Source organism: Balaenoptera borealis, assembly GCF_965194805.1.
Source record: "Balaenoptera borealis genome assembly, chromosome: 5".
Taxonomy (NCBI): Eukaryota; Metazoa; Chordata; class Mammalia; order Artiodactyla; family Balaenopteridae; genus Balaenoptera; species Balaenoptera borealis.
Genome location: NC_138862.1, coordinates 94,533,350 through 94,554,218, shown reverse-complemented (window position 1 = coordinate 94,554,218; position 20,869 = coordinate 94,533,350). Strand labels below are relative to the sequence as shown.

The 20,869-nt window shown below is 37.6% G+C and overlaps 1 protein-coding gene across 4 annotated transcripts in view; it reads left to right on the top strand.

The window, feature by feature from the left end:
* The window catches only part of FNDC3B (fibronectin type III domain containing 3B), a 350,826-nt gene that overhangs the window by 191,842 nt on the left and 138,115 nt on the right, over window positions 1–20,869 (top strand). For all 4 annotated transcript variants that reach the window (XM_082393898.1, XM_082393896.1, XM_082393895.1 and 1 more), the window contains 2 exons: window positions 14,450–14,693; window positions 17,856–18,143. In XM_082393898.1, the coding sequence (XP_082250024.1) occupies window positions 14,450–14,693; window positions 17,856–18,143 (532 nt within the window). The remainder of the gene's footprint in view (window positions 1–14,449; window positions 14,694–17,855; window positions 18,144–20,869) is intronic.

Here is a 20,869-nt window from a genome sequence, read left to right as displayed (position 1 = left end):
CTAGAGCCCGTGAGCCACAACTACTGAGCCCATGTGCTGCAACTACTGAAGCCCACGTGCCTAGAGCCCATGCTCAACAATGAGAGAAGCCACTGTAACGAGAAACCCACGCACTGCAACGAAGAGTAGCTCCTGCTCGCCACAACTAGAGAAAGACCACGCGCAGCAACAAAGACCCAACACAGCCAAAAATAAATAAACAAACATAATAAATAAATTTTTTTTAAAAGTGCTTTAAAGATAAATTGATAAACTTGATCAAGTTGACAAAATACCAGTGTCAGTAATGAGCAGATGATCTTATAGAAAGACAAACATGTGGAGTTGAGACAGCTCTGCTCTGACGCACAGTCAACAGCACAGCCTGTGTTTTCTTAGGTTGGGAAGGACTGACCCTGTGGGCTATAGAGATAGTGTGGACTGGGGCAGGAGAACAGTGGAATCTTATCTGAGATAGTAAGCTTTTCTTTGTTGCAGTGTGAGTGTGTGTTTTGTGCTTTACTTTTTGGTGGGAGGCTGGGGGAGGTTTGAGGAAAATGTGATCTGACATTTTCAACTTGAGAGAAAATGCAGGCTAAGTTTTTTTTGTTTTTTTTTTTTCCACCTGTGAGAAAGTGGATTTAGGTGAGAGGGAATTTAATTTAGCCTTATCCACTTATCACCATTATTTCCATTATGTAAAAGCATTTATTAGTGCGATTAGGGTTGAAGCTATGGGAAAAGAGGGCGAGCTAGGAAGAACATGGACATTACTTGAAAAGGCCTGCCTTCGTATTCCACCATGGCTACTTCCGTGTAGCTTTTACAAACTCTTTTGCCACATAGGTGAATGCCTACCCGATGTGGCAGAGGGAAGAATTAAGAGAAATGCTATGTCAGGTGTGTAGTCCACAGTGGCATTCACTAAGTGGTAGCTATTAGAATGAAGAAGCCTGTTAGAACAATTTCAGTGAAAGTTTGGCAGAATTTGCCTTCCTCAATACATATTGAGATCATGCCATATGAAGCAAATTTTTCCTTTCATTGTATACTTCCCTGGTTTTTCTTAAATTTTTTTAACCTCATCATTAACTTTTGAAGAATTTATATATAAAAATTTCTTAAGCAGATGCCTTGAGTTTTATGTTCCATGCTTCCATAGTAATTTATGAAACATTTTCAAAAGTTACAGGGAAAGGTTTCATGTAGACCCCCAGATTTAAAAAGCATATGAAGAGACAAAGTGAAACATCCAAATTAATGTTCCATCATTTGAGAAACCACTCTTCTTTTTCCAGGTTAATTGATGTAACCTAAAAACTTCAAAGAGTAGTCAAAATAAGTGTTGCTGTTGTTATAGCAGAAGTACACGCTTTAACCCATTCCATTGTTTTGGGGATTAGTTAATGGGTAAATACCTGTTGAAATTATATTCCATTAATAATAATTATAATATAATAATATTTATAATATTTAATAATATAATAATAATTATATTCCATTTCTCTTGACCGGGGAGAGACAAGAAATCTATTTAAAAACACGTTTAAATTTTGGTTTGGTTGATCATTCTCCAGTGAGGCTTGTTTTAAGAGTTGGCCAGAAATCAGAGCCCTGTGGAGAAACAATGGGGCCTGTTAGGTGGAAGCCATGGAATGCTTTTCTCCATTTTGTTCAGCCAAGTCGGCTGAGCTATGAGCATTAGCCTCAACTGCTTTCCTTTGGTAATTATTTACAACCTGGTGTTAAACTAATGCTGTGCTTCACCTTCAACGTTGTAAAAATGATGAGCAGGAAGGAACATGGGGCATTGCCCTGTGCCTGGGTAGACCAAGAGTCAGACCCATTTGGCGGCCAATAATAAGAAAATTGGAATCTCTTTCAAAACTTTAAATCCTCTGGAAAAATGGACTTTTCTATAGGAAGTTAGGAAGATATTTCGCAGTGAACAGTGTGTGTGCACACAGTGTGTACATGGGTGTTGGGAGCTTCTGTGGAAAAGAGCGGAGGACTTACGTACCCATTCTGTTTTTGTTTCTATCATCATCAGATTTACAATAACTTTATTTTCCATTTTATGGCTTATTTTGTCCGAGGAGCGATTACAGACAAGGTTGGCGATGCTAAATTAAAGAGATGTACCCCCCCCCCCCTCAAAGCATTGTGCAAGTTTTCTCTTTCTGAGTCCTCTGTCTCCCTGTTCTGCATTTCCTCTTGGATTTCTTTCCTTTGTTTCTACGATCCTGGCATTGTGACCTAATAGAACACAGGATTAGCAGGGTGAAATATGTGTCCTGTTCATCACTGTATCTCTAGTTCCTTGAAAGGTGTCAAGTACATACTAGGCATTTATCAAAATTTGGCTGACTTTTGGAGTCATTTTTATCTTGTGGAGGGAGGAGGGCAAAGGAAAGTGTTTGAGGATCTCTGAGGTTCTTTTCTAATCTAAAATTAGAGGATTCTCCTGTACTGTTCATACTGCTCCTTAAGAAGGAGACCAAGAGAGAATATAAGTAAGTTTCCATAAGCAATCATCACCAAAACAGTGGGGCACACTTTTTTGGGATTTAGCATTCTATTGAGTAGAATGCTATTCTTCACTTCTACAGAAAAATGATAGTTGATTTGATAGTTGATTTTCATAGTAATAATACTGAGAAGATGTCACATCTGGAAATGACTTCTGAATCATTGATAAGGATTCAATTATGCACATTACATTATATATGATTTTATCACACAATTATTGTAGTCTGTCTTTCTAAATTAGTAACCCACTTTTGTCATGTGTAACAACTTTTCTTAGAAAATCACATTTGCACAACCTTTGGGCACAAAACTTAAACAAGGTTAAGTGGTTATATTCCTACACACTCCTTGAAACTCATCAGATTTACAAACTTGGACTTACAGTTGTTTTGCTTTGTAATAAATATCTGATTATCAACAGCACAGATTCTTAATCCTTTCTCGTGCCATGGAACCCACTGCCAGACTGATGAGCATTTTTAAGTGTAAAATATAAAATTCATAGACACAGTCTAGAACAACCTGCCTGTGTTTCCATGGATGTAAATGTGTCTGAGAAGCTGGACTGAAAAGATGTTATTGGCTGTGTCTTCTGTGCTGGTCAATGGAGAGATGCTGGAGGAACAGGAACAGTTATTCTCGTTGATTCCTGCTGTTAATAGCTTTATGAATATCTTTTTTAAAAATTGAAGAACAGTTGACTTACAATGTTGTGTTAATCTCTGCTGTACAGCAGAGTGATTCCGTTATACCTATATATATACATTTTTAAAACATTCTTTTCCATTATGATTTATCTCAGGATATTGAATATAGTTCCCTGTGCTATACAGTAGGACCTTGTTGTTTATTATTAATATCTTAAAGGCAGCTCAGTTTGGCACAAATTAAACCATCAGATTGCTACTTACTGTTTATCTTCTAACAAATATTCTGTTCCTTAAAACAGCATTTCCATCTAGTCTGAAATAATTGTTTGGTCCATTTTATTAATTGAAACTCTATGGATGTAACTCTTTTCACTTGTCCAATGTTCTCATGCTCCGTACAGATACTGGGGAGTACTAGATTTGATTTTTGATCTTCAAATGTGGTTCTTTTTGGTATTTAGGTTGGTAATATACAATAAAATATGACAAAAGGCACAGAATTTCTAGTGAGAGTACTTGGGTATGAATCTTGTCACCCATTTAGCTGGCCTTAGGTTAATTACTTAATTGCTCCTGAAGATTCGTAATCCAGAATTTAGGACTATGATGTTGCCTATGTTAGAGGATCTTCTGAGTATTATGCGACTTATGTGACTTATTATGCGAGCACTTTATACGTTATTAAGTTGCTTAGCTGTCTCTAAATAGGGCCTCTCTGTCCCTCAAGTTGGGGGCAACTGCCCCTCAAGCTAGGGTAGCCAAGATATGGTAATGGAGCTGGCACCAGCTGAGGACCCAACACCAGTTCTGTGGTTCATAAGATGTGTCTCAAACCTTGCTGGGCTTCCTTCTTAATGTCCCCTCAGCTATATAGCATTACATACTTTACTGAAGAAGTTGGATTAAAAGAGATACCACAGAAGATGTACTTGTTTCCATACTCCTCTCCAGCCTTCAGTGGTTTTAGTTATAAATCACTCGACAGTCACCTGGAAAGAGCCCTGTCTGTTTAGTAAAGTACTAAAAGTTGATTTGATTTATATATGCCCTAGTTGTGCTCCTTTTTCCAGATTAAAGATTTATGTAAGTGTGAGTGGTTTTTCTGTGTATAAAAGTGTTAGTACATATAAAGCCACCAGAGTGAGGCTTGCCATTTATGAGGGTATCTCCTTATATTGGTCACCTCTTTTTATTTATTTATTTTTTAACATCTTTATTGGAGTATAATTGCTTTACAATGGTGTGTTAGTTTCTGCTTTATAACAAAGTGAATCAGTTATACATATACATATGTCCCCATATCTCTTCCCTCTTGCATCTCCCTCCCTCCCACCCTCCCTATCCCACCCCTCTAGGTGGTCACAAAGCACCGATCTCCCTGTGCTATGCGGCTGCTTCCCACTAGCTATCTATTTTACATTTGGTAGTAAATATATGTCCATGCCACTCTCTCATTTCGTCCCAGCTTACCCTTCCCCCTCCCCATGTCCTCAAGTCCATTCTCTACATCTGTGTCTTTATTCCTGTCCTGCCCCTAGGTTCTTCAGGACCTTTTTTTTTTTTTTTTTTTTAGATTCCATATATATGTGTTAGCATACGGTATTTGTTTTTCTCTTTCTGACTCCCTTCACTCTGTATGACAGACTCTAACTCCATCCACCTCATTACAAATAACTCAATTTCATTTCTTTTTTATGGCTGAGTAATATTCCATTGTATATATGTGCTATATCTTCTTTATCCATTCGTCTGTCGATGGACACTTAGGTTGCTTCCATGTCCTGGCTGTTGTAAATAGCGCTGCAATGAATATTGTGGTACATGACTCTTTTTGAATTATGGTTTTCTCAGGGTATACGCCCAGTAGTGGGATTGCTGGGTCGTATGGTCACCTCTGTACAAGCTTGTCTGTAAGATTCATGCTCTAAACTACTGAAGACAAGTGCCGTATCAATACCTTCAACTTGTGATTCCCCATTCAGCAACCTCAGATTTGTTATCTGGATCTAACAGTTCCCCTGTCACTCTGTACCTTAGCCATTGCCTGAAGTTGGCATGTGCATCAAAAATTGTGCACCAATGGAAAATTTAAGGTTTCTAGGTATAAATGAGTGTGTGGGTAAAATGTTTGGGGAATTTTTCTTCATTCATGAATCACCTTATTACTTAAATCCTTAAGTTTGGTTACCTGTGAAGCATATGAAATTAGTTGTTTACTTAATCATTGGCAAGAACTGTTTCAGAAAAGTAGCTGGAATTTTCAAGGAACTTTTTTTTTCTTGATTCAGAGAGGATGTTGATTATCAATCTGCAACTACTCTGCAGGATAATCCTTTGATACTATATAAAGGGCTTTTAGAAACCCAGAAATATCACCAATAATTTATTTTTCCATTCTGCTGCAAAAATAACCATGCTATGTGGCAAGAGGAGCTGGTCCTAAACCTAGGGGGTTTATTGTCTCAGAACATTCATGATAATGTTACACTGGAAAGAGCAGATAGTATTTCATCAGTGTTGGGCTGTAACAGATGTGAAGAGAAAGGAGATTGAGAAGTAACATTTGATGTTTTCAGCCACAGTTGTGATTATTAAATTCGAAAAGACAGAAAAGTAAGTCAGGAGATTTGAGAAATACATTGAATTCTGCCACGTTTTTAAGTCAAGTAACTTAACTTCATCTGTAAAATAGAATCACTACTTGGCTCCTGTAATTCTTTGGTTGCCCTTTGAATATTCCTTTATCCTAATTTTCTCTTTCTTCTAAGGTACTTGGTGATGGTGGTAGGAGTTTCATCCATCCATAGCAGCAAAAAGGGGGTTGGGCTGGGGAAAGTAGAGTCCATATGTTTTAAGTCTCTACCCTCCATGAAGGACAAACTTGCTTTTCCTCTTTTGTATTGTTTACTATATTAGAAAATGCAGAGTGAGGAGTCAGTGCAGAAAGGAAAGGTGAGAAATAATGCTTTTTTATTCCTGGTTGGTGATGAATAAAGTAAAATCACTCAGCTGCATTTGGATTTGAAGTAGAACTTATATAGGAAATGTGTAAATTTTGTGTGTCTTTCTTATAGTAAAATCATACTTATTTAAAATAAGAGTGTCAGGGATAACAGATCTGGAATTAATTTAGTTTAGATTATCTGAAACTTTAGAGTATGATGTCTAAACTCAGATATATACCTGAGTTATGGGGTGGGTTGAATTTGATAAAGAATGTGTTAATAACTTGTTGCTAGACATCAAATCTAAGAGAGAAATTTTTTTTTTTTTTTTGCTTGCTTTTTCATTCATTTGTTGGTTAGCTAACATATATTGAGAGCCTCCTGTGTGCCCGGGTGTGTTGAGGGACTTGGAGTTGGTGGGAGAGACAGATCTGTCATCTGCGTTACAGGACAGAGATGCTGGTGGAGAGGTGAGCAGCAGTCTGGCTGGCAGAAGCCTGGGCTGTTTGCCTGCCCGTCCCTCTGTCCATGCAGCTGTTTCATGTTGCCCAGCCTTTTCTTCTCCTTGTTCACTGCTCAGTTTTAGCTGAGACTTCTTCCCTTACCAGAATGGCCTGGGAGCCCTCTTTTAAGTATGTGGGCCACAGTTAGGAAGTGAGTCTGAGCCCAACTTTCACAAACACATTAGGTCCCAGTTTTCTGTGTGCAGCAGCTCACTCAGGTAATCCAGATTTGCACGCTACCTGCATGCACGCGGGCTCACGTGTGTCCACATGCAGTCTGTTCTGCCCGCATCTGGGGTCATCACTGGCCATTGGGGCAGCCTGTTAAAATTTTTCTTTTGCCTCCTACCATTGAAGCTCTTTTGATTCTTGTTGTTTGCAGCCCAGAAGACGTAGAAGGAGAGAGTTTTAGGAACTGAGGAGTTTGTTAAAATTCCTGTGGAGCATTTCAGTTCAGTAAGGAGAAGAACTACCTTCTCTGTTAACCACGAGAAAGGATCATCAAAACATAAGTGTTTTTAAGATGTCCATTTTAGTTCTTGGACTCAAAATTGCACCCCACCTCCCTCCCCCACCACTTCCCCCCATAGCTCTCTGACCTTGTGTGCATTAGCTTAACTTTACTGAGCTTCATTCCTTTTCTCTCTCAAATGGGGATAATTGTATTTGCCTCCCAGGGTTGTTGGGAAGATTTAGTGAGGTGGTAATATTAATAGTAGTAATTGCTAGGTAAGGTTTATCTATTATGTATCAGTTACTGTTCCAGGACCTTAACATGTTGTTGCCTTATTTCAGGTAGAAGATATTAAAGCAGAGCAGCAGGTATTCAATAAATATTGTTTGTATCTTGACTCCTTTCACATCTCTTAATAACCTATTTCTAACAGTTCATTATTTACATATTTATTTCGCAGCATACCTAACTCCTGTATGATTCTTTACATAATGAAAACTTGGGAGTATAGACCAGAATGAAAATCTGGTTCTGCAGTTGAACTAGTTGTACGTTTTAATCATGCTGTGCCTTGGTTTTCTCATGTACAACGGGATGCTAATATCTAGTTCTCCAGTAGTTAAGGAAGTCACATGAGATAACAGGTGACAAGCAGCTGGCGGACCACAGGCACTGGCTGTGCCTTGCTTTCTCCTCTCCCTCCCTGCTGCTCCCATTAGCTCTCCCTCTTGCTCTTGTCCCCAGGCTGTCTCATTTTGTTTTAACGGTTCTCTTGGTCATACTTCTAAAAACACTGGTGTAAGGAAGGCATACATTCTCTCGGTTTAACCTTTTGTGCCTCATTTTCTAGCCTCTCATCCATGTGTATAAGCCACAGGATAACAAAGGATACTAGGCACATAGAGGTTCCTCAGTAAATACTTATCGAGTAGAATAAAAGGACATGATAAAGATTCAAACTAGCTGCTGTTTGCCATCAAGCTTTCTTCCTTAGCTAGAGGAAGGTGGCTGGGTTTTAGACCAGGAGAATAAATGCATTACTTTTTGAAGAGAGGTTTTTTTTTGTTTTTTGCGGTGCGGGGGGGCTTGTTTGCTTTGTTTTTTGTTTTTGTTTTAAGCAGACAAGAATGGTAGAACTTAAGATAGGAGGCTCTGATAGGTGGCATTTTAATTTGCTAAGGCCACCATAACAAAGTGTCACAGACTGGGCGGCTTAAACAACAGAAATTATTTCCTCACAGTTCCTCAGGCTGTCAGTTTGGTTTCTTTTAAGGCCTCTCTCACTGGCTTGTTGATGGCCTTCTTCCTTTGCTGTCCTCACGTGGTCTTCCCTCTGCCTGTCTGTGTCCTAATTTCCTTTTCTTATATGGATATCAGTCATGTCTGATTAGGACCCACCCATATGACCTCATTTTACCATAATTACTTCATTAAGGGCCCTATCTCCAAATACAGTCACATGCTGAGGTACTGGGGGTTAGGACATAAATATATGAATTGGTGCGGGGCAGGGAGGAGGACACATAATTCAGTCCATAACAGGTGGCAACCTTGAGGACCTAGCACAATGATGTTTTCCAAGGATCTGTGCTCTCTGGAGAAGGTGAGTGTTCCGTTGAGTCACAGGGCTAGAAAAAAATCTAGATGAAGAATACTTGGTTTTCATTTCTGAAAAAACAGTACTTTGTTCTGATTTCTGAATGGAACTCACTAGGACTCAATCTAATTTTTCTCTTTATTTTTAGGCTAACTAGACAAATCTTAATGTTTACCACCTAATTTTTCCCCACTTTTGAATATCCAGTGCTTGGCTCATAGTATGTATCAGGAAATAGTTGTTGAATTGAATACAGGTGATTTGTCTGCCTCTGGACATTGTCCCAATTTCATTCACCCCAAAAGGAAATGAATTGTCTTTTCCATGGTCATTTATGAAGACTAAAGGCACATTTTTATTGTCTCAGTATTTTTAGACTGAACTCTTTCTGATGTCTGAATTCTTCTGCTACAGTAATATATTTCTTTATGAACCGTATTTTTTAAACAAAGAATGTTATTGCCACCGTTTCCTGAGTTGCTTATTATTTTGTGCATTATTATCGCTCCTCAGACTTTCTTATTCTTTGGAGGATCATAGGCATAATTTCCTTAGACATAGATCAAAACTGCATTTGACAATTAAATATGCTACAGTTTGTGTTATGGAAGAACAATAAACAAAATACTCAGTACAAATTTTTTTTTTTTAATTTTATTTATTTATTTATTTATGGCTGAGTTGGGTCTTCGTTTCTGTGCGAGGGCTTTCTCTAGTTGCGGCAAGTGGGGGCCACTCTTCATCGTGGTGCGCGGGCCTCTCACTGTCGCGGCCTCTCTTGTTGCGGAGCACAGGCTCCAGACGCGCAGGCTCAGTAGTTGTGGTTCGCGGGCCTAGTTGCTCCGCGGCATGTGGGATCTTCCCAGACCAGGGCTCGAACCCGTGTCCCCTGCACTGGCAGGCAGACTCTCAACCACTGCGCCACCAGGGAAGCCCCTCAGTACAAATTTTTTGATTTTTGTTTCTGATTATTTCAGAATATTTCATTTCGTAAAAATATTTTTAGTCATAAGGTAGGCTTTGATTGGCTAAGGAGCAGGTTTCCAAAAGTACCCCATCACACATGTACATGTAAATAGACTTCTTTCACAAATAACACAGAGTAATTTAAGATAATTAAACATGGGACTATCAAACAGTTTTCATATATGCAGGCAGTCTGTGGTTTCAAGAAGCTACTTAGTTCTCTAACTGGAAATCCATTTTTGGTGAATAGTAATTTATACTTCAGATTTATTAATTTTTGTAATTAGTGGAAATATTTATTCTTATAAAATGTAGGAGTAAAAAGATAATGTTTCAGCTCTGTATCTCTTTTATTTTTGTTTTTTTTTTTTCCCCTTGACTGGAATTCTTAACTTTTGTTAGTGCTTTTTGCCCAACTTTTTTTTTTAAGCACTTTAACAAGTCAGAAACTATATGATGAAATGAAAGTGATTTCTCTTCATTGTTAACTACCGCTGTTTACAAGCCCAGGGTTGTTCTTCTTATTTAGTGAGAGCCCTGTTCTTCTTGTACTACCTCAGTCAAGTCTGTATAAGCTGCTTGATCACTGGAAGTTTTACGTTGACTGAAATAATGAAGGTTGTAAGCTTCTAGAAAACAAACACTTTGCTTCTGTGGCCCTTCCATTGTCTAGCACAGGATTGAAAGAAGGTTGTATGAAAGAGGGACATCTGGAATATGCCTTACTTTTTTCTTAATAGCTAGTGGTAGGGCGGAGGGAAAGAAGACACTATAGAATAATGCATGTTTATATCAGATGGTAAGAAAAACCCATATTTATACTAAAATTATAAAAAATGTGCTACCATATTCATGCTCTGCATGTTAGACAAGATAGAAGATGCTTGAAATAAACAAATGGGACCTAATCAAACTTATAAGCTTTTGCACAGCAAAGGAAACCATAAACAAAACAAAAAGACAACCTCTGGAAGGGGAGAAAATATTTGTAAATGACGCAACCTATAAGGGCTCGATTTCCAAAATATACACACAGCTCATACAACTCAATAACAATAACAACAACAAAAAACAAACAAAAACCCAATCAAAAAATGGGCAGAAGACCTAAATAGACATTTCTCCAAAGAAGACATACAGATGGCCAATAGGCACATGAAAAGATGTTCAACATCACTAATTGTTAGAGAAATGCAAATCAAAACTACAAAGAGGTATCACCTCACACTGGTCAGAATGGCCATCATTAAAAAGTCTAAATAACAAATGCTGGAGAGGGTGTGGAGAAAAGGGAACCCTCCTACACGGTTGGTGGGAATGTAAATTGGTGCAGCCACTATGGAAAACAGTATGGAGGTTCCTTAAGAAACTAAAAATAGAGTTGCCATATGATCCAGCAATCCCACTGCTGGGCATATATCTGGAGAAAACTGTAATTCGAAAAGATACATGGGCCCCAGTGTTCATAGTAGCACTATATACAGCAGCCAAAACATGAAATCAACCTAAATGTCCATCGACAGATGAATGGATAAAGATGATGTGGTATATATTACAGTGGAATACTAGTCAGCCCCCCCAGAAAAAAGGATTGAAATAATGCCATTTGCAGCAACATGCCTGGACCTAGAGATTATCATACTAAGTGAAGTAAGCCAGACAAAGACAAATATCGCATGATATCTCTTATATGTGAAATCTAAAATAGGATACAAATAAACTTACTTACAGAACAGAAGCAGACTCAGGCATAGAAAACAAACTTGTGGTTACCAAAGGGGAAAGAGGGGGTGGTGGAGGAGGGATAAATTAGGGCTTTGGGATTAGCAGATACAAACTATTGTGTTGACCAAAAAGTTCGTCCGGTTTTCCCATAAGCTGGCTCGAGTAGCACTTAGTTGTCTTTAACTTCATTCAAAATAATGTTAGATTGTATTGTGACGGCTGTCATATCAGCGTGCATTAAAAAAAAAAAAACTTATCAAAATTGGTGAATTTTTGCATAGCCATTTTAATATTGAAGATGGAAGAAAAAGCAACATTGTCAGCATATTATGCTTTATTATTTCAAGAAAGGTAAAGATGCAACTTAAACGCAGAAAATTTGTGCAGTGTATGGAGAAGGTACTGTGACTGATCGAACGTGTCAAAAGTGGTTTGCGAAGTTTCGTGCTGGAGATTTCTCGCTGGACGGTGTTCCACTGTCGGGTAGACCAGTTGAAGTTGAAATCGATCAAATAGAGACATTAATTGAAAACAATCAACGTTATACCACGTAGGAAATAGCTGACATACTCAAAATATCTAAATCAAGCATTGAAAATCATTTGCACCAGCTTGGCTATGTGAATCGCCTTGATGTTTGGGTTCCACATAAATTAAGTGCAAAAAACCTTCTTGACCATATTTCCTCATGGGATTCTCTACTGAAACGTAACGAAAATGTTCTGTTTTTAAAACAAATTGTGACAGGCAGTGAAAAGTGGATACTGTACAATAATGTGGAGCAGAAGAGATGGTGGGGCAAGCGAAATGAGCCACCACCAACCGCACCAAAGGCCGGTCTTCATCCAAAGAAGGGGATGTTGTATATATGGTGGGATTGGAAGGGAGTCCTCTATTATGAGGTCCTTCCAGAGAACCAAAGGATTAATTCCAATAAGAACTGCTCCCAAATAGACCAACTGAAAGCAGCACCTGATGAAAAGCATCTGGAATTAGTCAAGAGAAAATGCAGAATCTTCCATCAGGATAATGCAAGACTGCATGTTTCTTTGATGACCAGGCAAAAACTGTTACAGCTTGGCTGGGAAGTTCTGATTCATCCTCCGTATTCACCCGACATTGCACCTTCGGATTTCCATTTATTTCGGTCTTTACAAAATTCTCTTAATGGAAAAAATTTCAGTTCCCTGGAAGACTGTAAAAGGCACCTGGAAAAGTTCTTTGCTCAAAAAATAAAAAGTTTTGGGAAGATGGAATTATGAAGTTGCCTGAAAAATGGCAGAAGGTAGTGAAACAAAACAGTGAATACGTTGTTCAATAAAGTTCTTGGTGAAAATGAAAAATGTCTTTTATTTTTACTTAAAAACCAAAGGAACTTCTTGGCCAACCCAATGCTATATCTAAAATAGGTAAACAACAAGGTCCTACTGTATAGAACTGGGAACTATATTCAATATCCTGTAATAAACTATAATGGAAAGAATACATATATGCGCATATGTATAACTGAATCACTGCTGTACAACAGAAACTAACACAACATTGCAAATCAACTATAATTCGATAAAGAAAAAAAGCAGAAGATGCTTTGATGATAATTATTAGTGTATACGTTAGAATTTCTAGTGTCATGGTTTAAGCACCATTTAACATATACCTGTAACTTAGCAGCCTAAATGAGGCTAATGTGATTAACTTGCCAAGGCCGGGAAGAGGTTACATTTAATAAAGAATATGTAAAAAGCTACATCCTGAGCTTTAGTAGGGAGTATGACTCAGAATCTTAATTTTAAGGAGTTAATATTGCTTTATTAATAAACTATTAACATAGTAGTTAATTCTGAAGCTATTATATTAGTAGGTTCATTAATAAAGATTTTTTTCTTAACATAAAGATTAATGGCTATTAAGTAAAATTAAACCTATCTTGTTCACTGAAGTACAGACTAATGTTGATAAACTTGCCATTTTGTCTCAAACACTATTTTAAAAAACAAAGCTTAGTATAATTTTTTTATTAGAATGCTTTAGACATGATTAAGTCATTTTATTTTGGCCTATAATCAGCCTCCTGAGATGTAATGAGAAGTCTATTTCAATACACAAGTTTAATTTTCAGTTTTGTTTTTTTTTTTTTTAAACAAAATTTCCTATTAATGTATGTACCTGATTGTCTTAAGCTAGATTAGGCCATCTGGTCTCTTTGGAAGCCTGGTTCCGGCTTCCGAGTTTACTCTTGTGGCATCATTGTCCCCTTCTTTGCAGGGCCCTAATGCAGGGGCCATGCTCTCACCTGTCCCAGCCCTACCAGTTCTTTGAGGTCCCTAAAGCCTGCTCTGATTCTGCCATTTCATGCTCTTGTTCTCTGTACCCCACAGCTTTACCTTTGGATTATGGTTTCTGTTGTATTTTTTCTTATCTTGTGTCTCAACAAAATTGTTTGCTCCTAGAGCAGGTAGCATGCAGTTGGCCACAGAGGCAATAAATATTGGCTTTGCACTGCCTTATGTTACCTTTCTTGGTTGAATTTTTAAAAAATCATTTGAAGAAAGTATAGATAGAATGTTGATTCGCTCACTCTGCGCACAGCAGGTCCCCGGTCGTAATGTCTCCTTCACAACATTCGGTACATCGTCAGGACATCTTGGGAGCAAAGGTGTCCTCGATTCAGGATTGTTCAAGTGTTTGAAGGGTTGGGATCCCTCATTTCATCCACAACCTTGGTTCCAGATTAAATGGCCTTTAGGTACTATTATGGGTTCTGAAGTTAATGTTACCTTGGTTTCCTAAAGCCCCAGTGTCATGGAACTGTGCTTGCTAAAGCAGGAATGGGGTTGGGTGTTACGGGGCAGACGTGGAAGCTCAGCCCTCTAAGGCGTATTTACGTGGCCCAGAAAGTCTCTTCTTTCTGGAAAACCACCAGCTAAAATTCATTGAACTAGTTGAATTAGAGAATCAGAATTCAACATGCACTAATTTTTTTTTTTTTTCCTATGGAGGAGAGAAGATTAAAGTTAAGGAGGGAAGTAATTAAATACCATATACATTCACAGGATATTTACTAATAATACATACTACATTCTTTCTGCTGTTTTCTTCAGGTGATTGAAGACAATACTGGAGTCCGCCGGGTGGTGGTCACACCCCAGTCTCCTGAGTGCTACCCCCCAAGCTACCCCTCGGCCATGTCTCCAACCCATCACCTACCCCCCTACCTGACTCACCACCCGCATTTTATTCATAACTCACACACAGCTTACTACCCACCTGTTACTGGACCTGGAGATATGCCGCCTCAGTTTTTTCCTCAGCATCATCTTCCCCCTACAATATACGGCGAACAAGGTGAGTAGATTGCTGGCATCGAGAGCTGTTGGAACTGGTTACAACATTTAAGTAGCTTAAGAGAGCCAGTGAGCAGCTTTGTTTCCTCTGTAATGAACATGGTAGAGGAGGTTCTATCTGCTGTATAAAGCTCATGGGAAATTCCCAACTTTCTTTGTCCTGAATTGTGTCTTGCAACTCTTTCTTTCTTTATATGTTTTCAAATTCTGCCCTCATCCCACCCCACAGAGAGCAGGTAGTGGGAGAGCCACTTCTTATTTCAGAAAAGAGGCAGTAACCTATCATATGTTCCCATGTCCTGATAACATATTTTTATGTGAGCGTGGCCCAAGACAGAACTGCAGCACATTATTTCTTAGGCATCCATATGGTCTAGCAGTAGAAGGGAACTTACAAAGGGTTTTGTGCCCCTTTTCCAGTGATAGAAGACTGCGAGGTCTTGGTAAACTTTAGGTTTCTTGGACGCTCTGTTGCAATCTTGGCGAACTCAAAATCCCCTGACTGTTGATGTGGTCTTCCTGAACGCTGTTTTTAGTTTAAGAATAGCCATCAGTGCAGCCACAGTTTCACTGGTTGTTAGGCAAATATTTACCTTGAAATGAATAAGAGTCTCAGAGATACCGACATTATTTCTTTTTAGTTTTGGCCTTGGTGTTGGTTTAGTCTAAAGCCCTTCTCTATCAAAATGGATACTAAGAAACCAGATAAGTGAGGATAAAATTAGACTTCAACCTCTAGGACTTTGCAAAGGGATTTTCTTCTGTGTCTGACTATGAATTGAAGTGTTTTATTGTTTCAAACACTTATTACATTGGTTTACAGATAAATTGTATGAGAAATGCCTGTTAGTTTTGGAGGAAGTTATCACCTTACTTTCTCTCATCAATTATATATATGTGTGTGTGTGTGTGTGTGTGTGTGTGTGTGTGTGTGTGTGTGTATGCTTCCCCTTGTATGTTTATATCACACTGGAATATTTTCTTATTAACAAAAGAAAAATTTGAGATGGGTATTTTAAGTGAAATACCCTGTATCCTGTTGTAACTTAGGGATAGCATTTGATTTTTTGTAGTTGTAGTAGTAGTAGTTAGAAAGAAATTTAATATAATTCAAAAGGATCAGGTGCTATTATAATGGGGTATGGAGAGATGATAGCAAAAGACGAAATCAATACTCTAATTGCATGGAGGCATCAATAACTTCCTATTGCTAAAGTCTTTTTGCCTAGTAGCATAACACTCCAAAACATCAGAGACTGGCTGGGCATGTTCCATGAAAACATTTTGATAAAAACTGAAAAACTTCAGTTAATTAAGTATAGTTTTTTAAAAAGTATTCAGTACTCTGACACAGTACACATTAAGTATTTGAGCATTTGTCAGAGTTTTCTGGTTGGGTCTGAGCTTAATGACAGTGTGAAAAACCTTGCCTACTGACTCATTGCTTGATGAAGAGTGTCTGACCAGCCTTATTTCAGCAGTCTTTTAGTAGGATGCCACGCAGTTACTGTTTTGTGAATGGTGTCCTCTGTAATTTTACACAACAGTACGATTGAAGTCATCATTAGAATTAAGCAAAAAGAGAAATTATACTGTCTTCATTGAATAGGGTATTTTGGTTTAATTTCATTAAAATAACACAGAGCAATAATGTAAAATAAAAGTGCCTTCATTGATTCCAAATTAAAGAAAGCAGAAAACAAAAATCCTTTGCTTTATAAATAAAAAGCCTTTTATATATTGTCTTACCTTAGTTCTCAGTGTGCATACACCTAAAAGCAATTTAAACATTTAATTTCCCAAACCATGTGAGTTTAAAAAGTTCTTGACATTTTAAAATATTATTCTATCAGTACCCATGGTGAATATTTTAAGTCTCAAGTGTAATGCATTGTGATATTTAAAGCCTTTTTACCATTCTTTTTGTATGTTTAGACATAATTTATTTGGGCATGCACTTTTTGAATAGGATTGTGTTTCTCTAGTGCAGATTGGTTATCTTGTAAAGATTTGCTTTTTAAAGGTCTTCCTCAAGCTATGTGAACAGAAAGAAAATGAAAAGTGGAGCTTTACCATTGAACAATTGGAACATTAGTCATTAAGTTATATAGGGTGACCATACATTCCTGGTGTGCCTAGGACAGTACTGGTTTAGGTCTCGTGTCAAGAGAAATAATTAGAAATGCTCCCTAATCACTCTCAGAAATACTCAGATTTGGATGGTAATTTATATGGTCACTCTGTGCATGTGGGGCCTTTTTTCTTATAAACATGTAAGGACCCAGTGTCTGTGTTATACATTACCATTTTTATTAATGTCTAAATAGAACTTTTAATTGCTTAAAAAATTTAAATTTAAAATAAATGTTTTCCCCTAAGATCATGAGATTATTTTGCAGGCTCCCATTTTCTTTTGAGCCATGTAAAAATATGGATAGTGAAGCCAGGTGACATTCTACTAGTCAGTTTGTCTTGCCTCCTGATTACCCCAAAATACTAGTTTATGACTGTAGATTATTATGCTTGCCACCAGGTTGCAGAGGTGGCTTATATTTATCACTACAAGATCTCCTTGAACATTTCCCCTGATTCTGTGAGCTTTGATTATTTTTAATGGAAATTTCTCATCTCTTCATTTTAGTAGGTTTTGTTCAAATGTTGGCTCTTCTAGATGGCACAAATAACTCCTTATATTCTAGTTGCTATATACTTTCTGATAGAAATGCTATTCTGTCTGTAAGGATAAGCATACTTTCAAGTATCTTGATTCTAAGAACACATTACTTAAGGGGGTATTTTATTTGTTAATTCTAACTTTTTTTGTATGTTGCAACTACTAAAAACAACCGACAGGCAAAATCAAGCTTAGTTATCTATTCAACTGAAATATGAACTCTTGGTGGACAGTTACCCTTCTTCAGTATTTCCCATAATTTCTGGAACATTTCTGAACATACAGTATAGTTTTTTAATGATTAATTATTCCTTTATTGGTTAGAAATGAATGGGAATATTTTAAACATGTATACTATGTGTATCGCTTTTATACTGTATTTAGTAATATGTTAAACTTCTTCCTTCAGGCGTCAGGTCATTTGACCCTGTAATAATTTGTTATTGGAAACGTAGACTGAGCTTGCATTTGTCATAATCATCATTTTAGAAATTATACCACTCTATGGAATGTCGAGTTATATCACCCGAGAAGACCAGTACAGCAAGCCTCCGCACAAAAAGCTGAAAGACCGCCAGATTGACCGCCAGAATCGCCTCAACAGCCCTCCTTCTTCGATCTACAAGAGCAACTGCACAACCGTGTACAATGGCTACGGGAAGGGCCACAGTGGTGGTGGCAGCGGAGGCGGGGGAGGTGGCGGCGGTGGGCCGGGCGTTAAGAAAACAGAGCGGCGAGCAAGAAGCAGTCCGAAGTCAAGTGACGCAGACTTGCAAGGTAATGTCCGAAGACGTTTGCCGTGAAACGCCGAGTTTTATGTCAAGGTGTTGCATGGCACTTGGTCTTTCTGCTAGGAGTGATAGGGTAGACCTTCTCTTATCTTTTGCTTAGCAAGGACAGGATATTATATCAGCTCTTTTCTATTACTACTTCATGGCAGAAGTGTTACTTCTTCGGTCACACGTACTGTGTCATGTTCTACTTAATCTCAGTAACAAGTACCTGAAAGTGTTTTCACGTTAGCTTACTTCCGTTGTTTCATTCTAAGTAGACAAATGTGGAAGAGATCCTAAGTAAAACAGGTAAACTTTCTAAGACGTGTAGGGCTAGTTTAAATCTCAAAATAATTATACCTGATCAAACCAGATGTAATTACTTCCATACTGTAGTGAAATTTATCATCATGTAATGGAATATATTTCTGTCTCCCTCATCAGTTATTGTTTTCAATGCCACCTTTGGCATCCTGAATGAAGTATTCATAGACCAAGGATGAGAAGGAAGAATTAGGGGTACCACATAGATAGAGAGACATCAATTCAAAAGGGCATTTGTTTCTTTGTAGATTAGTCTTGTGGCTGTAGATCAATTAATTTGGGAAGAAGGTGCATGTGCTTTAAATGAAGCTTTTAGGTAAGACTTAGACACAACCTGTTCTTATGCCACAGGAGTTAAAAACAGAAGCTTTTTATATAGGCATATGTAGAAGGCTGACTTAAGGGAAGCAAAAGAAGAACATTTTGATAAGCTAGGTGAGATAACAGATAGAAATAAACAAAGACATGTGAAAGACAAGGTAAGAACGGATTATAACACTATTAAATACACTCCTTCCTTATTGGACCTCATCCAGGTAGAAACCGGCATTGTGTTTGTGAATGAAAAAGACAGAATTAGTGTATGGTTGATTGTGTAGGGAAGACTGGCCTCTGTCAGGGCAGAGGAAAATTAGGTAAAACGAGACACTGGCATCAACATTTCCTCCCGTGTTGTTCACATGAGTGAACTGTAGCGCGAAAAAGAGTAATAGTAAGATACAGTGAAAAGTGAACAGTAATTTCTCTGAGATATATTATAGGTGCTTTTAATTTTGTTATTTATTCTTTTCTGTATTTTCCAAGTTTTATTTAATTACCATGCATTATTATTATAATTATTAAACAAAACATAAACAAGTATATAAGAGTGACCCAAGATTTAAGAGGCTTTTAAACAGCTCCTAGTGGAAAGTGCTGTGTCTGCCACATAAAATGATTTTTAGTCAAATAATACTATAATTTCTAAGTTTGAAATTCAGTTATTAGCAAGTTTTAATTTTAAATCATGGGCATTTAAGAGAGAATTCACACACAAAAAAATTAGAAATAGGTTTTCCTAAGGAGAATTTTAGTCTACAGAAAAGAGAAAAAGAATGTATAAGCTGTCTTCAGAGAGCTTATGAAGTTTGAACTACCTTGATTACTTGATTCATTCTTTAATACTTTTTGTTCTGCCTTGCATCAAAAAAGATTTAAGGCAGATGAAATAGATAAATATAATAGAGGCAGATAAAATAAATTTGAGTAAGATCTAAGAGGCAGAGAGACAATAAGAGAAGGGAAATAAGATGAAGCAGGGTTGAAATTAGCATACAAAATTAGTGTAGTTATGAATTACCTGGCAAAAGTAAACCTTCCTTATATATGCAATTATTTCCTTTTACATATACCTAAATGTGTAAGCTGCCCTATATTTTAATATTCTCTCATAGCTGTAAGAGAAGAAATGGATTTGCATTGAAATCAACGCTGAAATGTTTGCTAATGTACGTATGTTTACAAGCATTTTGGCATTTTACATTATGACAGAGAGTATAATTATTCTGAACACCTTAAGCTCTTTGCTGTTGTGTAGAAAACATGTTATTGTGTTGGTAACAGTGAGATCTTTTTTCGCTATGGGCTTCTGGAAGTGTGTGTTTCACAATGAAAAGATTTAGAAAATATTTTTATTTCACCTTCAGTTCAAACTTGGTGTATTGTTCCTTTTCTCATCACAGTATTTGCCTACTCAAAATCACTCCAAGTGCTCTTCTCCACATGGTTTAGCCATGAAATATAGAATCAGATGGAGTATTATTTTATGTACTCTAGCACATTCCAATAAGGATCTGAGGGGGTTTACATGTTGGATAAAAAAATAACCATTTGCTGACATGAATTGAAAACTTACATCCTGACAAAAAAATACACATGGATGTTTGGAGCAGCTTTATTCATAATCACCAAAACTTGGAAGCAACGAAGATGTCCTTCAGTAAGTAAATGGATAAATAAACTGGTTCATCCACACATGGAGTATTACTCAGCACTAAAAAGAATTGAGCTATCTAGCTATAAAAGACATGGAGCCACCTTAAATACATGTTACTAAGTGAAACAAGCCAGTCTGAAAAGGCTACATACTGTATGATTCCAGCTATCCAATAGGAAAAGGCAAAACTATGGAGGCAGTGAAAAGATTCATAGATGTCAGGGGTTGGGGGAGTGAGGAGTGAACAGGCAGAGCACAGAGGGTTTTTAGGGCAGTGAAACTACTCTGTCTGATACTGTAATGGTTGGTACATATCACATACATTGGTCAAAACCCATACAGTGTACAACACCAAGAGTTACATACACCCTAACGTAAACTATGGACTTATAATGGTGGCATGTCAGTGTAGGTTCATCAGTTGTAACAAA